The sequence below is a fragment of the Polistes dominula genome, unplaced genomic scaffold (assembly GCF_049000335.1).
Source record: "Polistes dominula isolate Pdom_NZ unplaced genomic scaffold, Pdom_raw_medaka contig_78, whole genome shotgun sequence".
NCBI lineage: Eukaryota > Metazoa > Arthropoda > Insecta > Hymenoptera > Vespidae > Polistes > Polistes dominula.
In genome coordinates, this window is record NW_028301042.1 from 1,095,503 (window position 1) to 1,102,185 (window position 6,683).

At 28.7% G+C, this 6,683-nt stretch overlaps 1 protein-coding gene across 1 annotated transcript; it reads left to right on the forward strand.

Annotated features, from left to right (window-relative positions):
• Nucleotides 1-626: 626 nt before the first annotated feature.
• Nucleotides 627-4,984, forward strand: LOC107066730 (uncharacterized). The gene is made up of 2 exons (XM_089174907.1): nucleotides 627-4,475; nucleotides 4,754-4,984. Exons 1-2 carry the CDS (start codon nucleotides 627-629, stop codon nucleotides 4,982-4,984), a joined length of 4,080 nt encoding a protein of 1,359 aa, XP_089031033.1.
• Nucleotides 4,985-6,683: the final 1,699 nt, after the last annotated feature.

Consider the following 6,683-nt stretch of genomic DNA (forward strand, 5'->3'; position numbering starts at 1 on the left):
TCAATTTATTTATTTCTATAAATGGTATTTTTTAAATTATTTATTTATTTTATGGAAAAAATTGGAAATAATAATTATTGCAGATGATTGAGAGAGAAACAATGTTTTGTTGTTTTATTTAGAATTATAAATTATTTAGGATTGATTTATTAGATTTATCTCAATTAATTTTTAAATATATATAATATAAAATATATATTTTAAATTATATTAATATAATTTTTTGTATATTAATAATAATATTTTTTGTTTATAATATTCTAGATAATTTAATGGTATATCAATTCTAAGTTATATTTCTAATTATAATACTTGCATTTAAATTTATTTAATAATCAATTAAAAATCTTATTGTATTTCTCACCACCCTTTATATTTTATAAATTTGACAAGATAAATAAAATAACGACAGTCATATATATCGATTATGTTTTATCTAATCAATTTCACATCAATCGTTTTGTGAAATCGGGCAGGGATTAATTTAATTCTAACCCAAATTCATAAAAATCATTTTTTTTACGGGAATAAGGTTAAAACAATTCGTATAAAAGTTAATAATTAAACGTTTGCAATTATAATAGTTTTTTTTTGTCTAAATAATAAATGTTGTTATATTATAATTAATGTTTGACAAATATTTGATTGAATTGATTAAAAATATATGCGTAACGCCTTCACACGAATTTGAAGATTCATTGATAACGTTAGATTCTTTAACAATATTTCCATTACATTTGATCGGTTACGTTACAAGATTAATTATGATATCCGATGATAAACCAACATCACCTATAGCACGATCAACCGAATATATTTCAATCGAAGAATCCGAATTTGGTTCGATCGATTACGAGGATGATTCAATTTCCGAAAGTTTGCAAGATAATACGGTTCCAAGTTTTGAAGTATTTTTAAAAATAAAACCATCCACGAAAAAAGGTATTTCCATTTTTCACGATAACAGCAAATATTACGAAGTAATCGATTCGACAACCTTAATTACCAAATTCAATTCTAATGGTTGTAAAAAAAATTCTAAACTATCGAGATTAATGAAAAATAATAAATGTCACGAGGAATATGAAAATTGTGAAAGATTTGTATTCACAAAAATATTTCAATCTGATACAAGTCAAGCAGAATTTTTTGATACAATTATGAAACAACGTATTAATGATTTTTTAAATGGACATAATTCAACGATCATGAGTTTTGGTACAACGAATTCTGGTAAAACGTATACACTTCATGGTACACCAGAACAACCTGGTTTGATACCACGTAGCATTGAATATATTTTTTCATCAATAAATTGCACCCTAGTACCATGGTACAAATTAAATCCAAATAAAACATTGATAAGTTTAGATGATAAAGAAAGATTGGAGGAATCTGAAAAAAAAGTCAAACTATTGAGATCACCGATAATAAATGTTGACAAATTTACGGATGCTAGAAAATCGTTGGAAAATTCAGAACAATCGATTAAACATGAAGACGATGAATTAAAAAGCGAATCAATGTATGCAGTTTGGTTATCGTTTGCTGAAATTTATAACGAAAACATTTACGATCTTTTAGATTTTGAGGAACCAGTTAAAAGTCGACCATTGAAATTAATCGGTGATAAGAATGGTCAAGCTTACGTTCATGGATTGACGACAATTTACGTGACAACACCTTTCGAAGCTTGTCAAATTCTCATTGCTGGACAATCACGAATGAGTTCGTCATTTACTAATTTAAATCCTAGAAGTTCAAGGTCTCATACGATATTTACGATAGGTTTGTTAAAGTATCAAAAAGCTTACGCACCCCACGAAACTGAGGCAAGTACTCTGACATTTTGTGACTTGGCTGGTTCTGGACGTTCCAAGGGTTTGGGTGAAAATATCGAAAGATTGCAAGAAGCTAAAAATATTAATAAAAGTTTATTGGTATTGGGTAGATGTTTAAAGTGTGTAGAAAAAATGCAATCAATGAAACAAATGAATGAAAATGTTGCTGGACCATTTCGTGAATCTAAGTTGACGAGAATCTTTCAAAAAACTTTGTCTGGAAATGAACGTTCAACTTTTATCATTAACATTGATTTTTCATCAGAACTTATTAATGAAATTAAAAGTATTTTAAATATTTCTACGTTAGCAAGAAAAATATCGTTTCATTTAAAGAGATTAGAAAAACTGAAAGAATTTAATGTTCATACTACGAGAACCAATGAAACTAACGAAATACGTCATGAATTAAAATCATTGAATGATACTAAAACGATTCATAGTTTGGAACAAAATTCTACAATTCGTGATGAAAGTTTTAATACTAATTTGAACATTGATGATCGAATTGACAGTAATGACAGTATTCATGACTTTACGAATGACAAAAAATGTGCAATTAATGATCTAACCTATAGAGAAAATGATAGCATGATTTATAATAATTTAAAATGTGAAATTATTACGGAAAAATCTAAGACAAATGATTTGAACGAATTCAATCAATTTTTTGATCAAACCAAATCTGATATTTCTAATTTAAATGTTACAAATGACGAATGTTTAAATAAATTCAAATATAATTTAGATGATAAAAAGATAAACGAGATTGAAATATTAAATTCAGATGAAATCAATGAATTGAAGAAACAATTATCAGAAAAAACGATGAACGTTGAGATATTACAATTGCAATTGAAATCCTGTGAAAGGACATTAAATGACAGGGATAATGCTTGGAAGGATGCTGAGAATAAAAATTTAAATTTGTTAAAAAAAATTGAATCCTTAGAAAATGTTATCAAAGTAATGGAGTGTGATAGGAAAAATTTGACAAAACCAAAATCACCGTTTTACTTAGAAGAAGTTTCATCGTCACCCTTGGATGATAAAATTAATTGTCAAATTGATAAGAATCATCTAAGATTGTCATCTATTATGGAAAATTCATTTTTTTGTGACGATTCGAACGAACCACAGGAATTTGTAGTTCAAGCACACGTTGATATTAAAAAAAATAAATTCAAGAATATTGGTAAAAAAGGTTTTATTGGAAAGGATTGTTCCAACGTTATGGAAATGGATACTAAAAATATTTTGGAAATTTCTGGTAATGATTTACGTCAGAGTAATGCAAGTAGTAAAAATGATTCTGGTATAATGATCGATGAATCTTTCGATAATAAAAATTGTTATTCAAGTATTAATTCGGACAAAAGTATTTGCGATAAAAAGGAATTCAATGAAATTGAAAAATTTATCAACGCACATTTGTCAAAGGAAATTCAATTTGAAGAAAATGATAACGAATTGAAAGAAAATTTCCAATTGAACGATGACAATGAATTTGTTCGAATGAAATGTTATGAATTTTTAACATGTAAATGTCAATGTTTGGAAGATTTATTGAAATGGATAAAGAAAAAACGTGATTTACAAAAAGAATATTGCAAAACGGAACATTTATTGAAATTAGATGAATTGAGGAAAGAATTGTCATTGAAAACGCAAGAAATTGATCAAGCTAATGAACAAATTTCACTAGCTAATCGTGATTTAAACAAATTGCAAGATTTAATGAAAAGATTGAACGATTTGATGATCGTCACTGCAGATTTTCAAAAAAACAACAACGATCTTTACGACGAGTTGAGAAAACGTAAAGAAATTCAATTGAGTTTAGAAACAAAATTGAAATATTTGGTAACATTGATGGAAGCTAAGGAAGATGAGATAAAACATATGAAAGATAATATTACGATGATTTTTCAAGATAATACTGGTAACAATGACAAATCTAAAGATTTGGGTCTTCGTATAATCGAAATAAAAGAGAGATTGAATTCCATTAAGGAAGAATTGATTGATTCAGAAAGAAAACGTATAGAAATCGATAAAAAATCGAATGAACAAATAGATGAATTGAAAAATCAATTAACAATTTATAAAAACGATTCAATTTTATTAACACGAACGGTGGAAGACTTGAATGAGAAGAATGAAGAATTGATTGAAATGAGAAGTCAATTAAATCGTAAAGAAGATGAAATGAATTGGTTTAAAACTAACAGAGATTCGACGATCAAGAGATATGAATATTTGGTTAAACAATTGCAAGATGAGATAGAAAAATTCAAAGAACAGTCGCGTCTTGAGACGTCAGAATTAAAAGAAATCAATCGCAACAGTTCAGTCGTTCGTACATCAAACAAATTCAAAGTATCTGAATCATTGAAAAAATTAACTCGAGTTGGTCGAAATTCTGACGGTAGTTGGAGGAGACCTAATTATTTGAGAAAAAAATCGATCGATGATAAATCCCTAGGATCGACTAGTAATTTTTCTGTTAAACGAGCTACGAGCTCGAACGAAACTATTGTAGAATCAATGAAGGAAAATAATCCGCAATTAAAACGTTACAATGAATCGATTTGTCAATTACCAATTGATGAAGATCAAATGTTAACCAGTCGAGTACGTAATGATTTAATATTTTTCTTTTAACAATTAACCCTTTGATTGTTATGAACGCAAATATGCGTTTTGTTAAAGTTTCATACACGTGTTTGTCAATATTAATGTAAAATAGTGTGAAATGTTAGTTTGTTTATTTAGTTTTGTCAAACGAATATTAAATAAGCCACAAAAATTTTAATGATTTATCTTTTAGGGTTTGGATAATAATATCAATCAAAGGGTTCATTAGAAATATTATTTAATATATTTTTGTATAACTAATACCAACGTTTCAGACAGAAAGCGACGTAGATTCGTACGAGTCGTATGATTCCCGTGTTGATACCACAACTGAAAGTTCGACGAAAACGAACTATTACGATTCCGAGGATTCTGATGAGAATTCATTTAGGATCAAAAGAAACAGAATGACTGGATGGATGAGAATAAGAAGAATCGATGGTAGAACTGTGTTACCTTCTTGTTCAGAGTTTCATTTGGAGGATAGTGATATATCCGATTCATAATTTTTCATTAGGAAACTGGATTACAATCCGAATGATTTATCCAATTTTCTTTATTGTTTTCTTTTCTTCATTTAGAAAAAAATAATCGTTTAGTTTCAATGTGTTTTTTGTTTATTTTTTTTTTTATGAAAGGAAACCGTTCAGTTGGATTTAGTTAACTAAAGTAATTACAATTTTTAAAATATTTCAATTAAATATGTTATGTATTAATAATTTAAAGATTTAAATTAGAAAATATTTAGAAACAATAACAGATTTCAATAATATTCATAAATATCTTATAATGGTAGTCCAATTTATATTAAATCATAAAAATAATGAGAAAAAAACCCTAATTATCGTTGAACACGAACAAATGTTAATTTAATCAACACAAAATAATCGAATTTATCTATTAGTTATCTGAAAGATTTTCTATCATTTTAAAAATATAATTATTTATTCCCTACATATTGTTATTAACTTAATTTCACGTATAAGGAGTTGGGGTATCGCGAGAGAAAAGAAGGTGATTATCGATCGGTGATATCAGCGTAATATCGGACATTCTCATGGGACAAGATTACCGGTAATGGCAAAACGTGGTTCCTACGTTCGTTACAATAAGCTAGCAATCCCCTCCCCTGAAACCCCCAATCCTCCTACCAATCGTGACCCCCCTAATATCCCCCTTTTCTTGCTCTTGGTGGTGGTGATGGTGGTCACCCCCAATGGACAGTAGAAAAGCATGCTTAACCGGCGCTGGCTATTGGGGCAAACCCTGCTTGGGATTTTATTGCCAATATGCTATAATTTTCGACATTAGACGCCGCTGACGCTTTTCTGGGTCCTCTCATTATATCTTATACTTTTACTCGTGTACATGTCTCCTCTGTGAACGTGTGTTTGAATCAAAATGTGTAAGTTAGATGGGTAGTTGTACGTGTGTGTGGGTGTTTGTGTATTTTCATGTAGAAAATCTTCTTCTCGGGATGGTTTCTACCAGGGTGTTTTTATATATCCGTTTGCGGATACTGATAGATGAAATTATGAGTTTAGGGGTGTGCCCATCGAAATTGGATTGCTTTTATACGTCTGGGTATGTTTCCTTTTTTTTCTCTATCTCTCTCTCTCTCTCTCTCTCTCTCTCTCTCTCTCAGCTTCCAACCCCTCACCTCTACTTTTTGCCTCTTATTCTTTCATCTTTTGATTAATATTTTTTTTTTCAGGATTCTTATCTATTTATTTGGAATTTGTTCAACAAGCAAGCATCAAGTTAATTTTGTTTTAAGATAATACTGTTTATATAGGAATTTCGTACATTTTCTAGGATATGTTGGTAGAGAAAACTTAGCCATTTTCGTTTCTACCAAGACTTTTTCGACGTCCAGGTGATTTTTCCAGGTAAACGTACCGCGAACCTTACTCCTTTTAATTGGCAATAAGATTTGATCGTTGAGGAAAATAACATCCAATTTTCTTTCTTTCTAGTCAAAAACGAAAAGTCTAATGTTATTTGAAAATCATTCTACTTTGATAATCTTTGTTAAACTTATTTTAAACATTTTTGCAAAAAAAAAAAGAAACAAAAGTAGAATACTATAAAAATATTCATTCCTGTTTGTTTTGAAGTTCACTCATGATAACCCAAAAGAAGGTTATTGAACTTGTAATAAGAAAATGTTCATAAAATGTTAGAAGATATAATAAAGTAGAAAAT

Coding starts and splice junctions, on each gene's coding strand:
- LOC107066730 (XM_089174907.1), top strand. CDS start 627: ATGTTTGACAAATATTTGATTGAATTGATTAAAAATATATGCGTAACG. Junction 4,476..4,753: donor ATCAAATGTTAACCAGTCGA/GTACGTAATGAT, acceptor CCAACGTTTCAG/ACAGAAAGCGACGTAGATTC.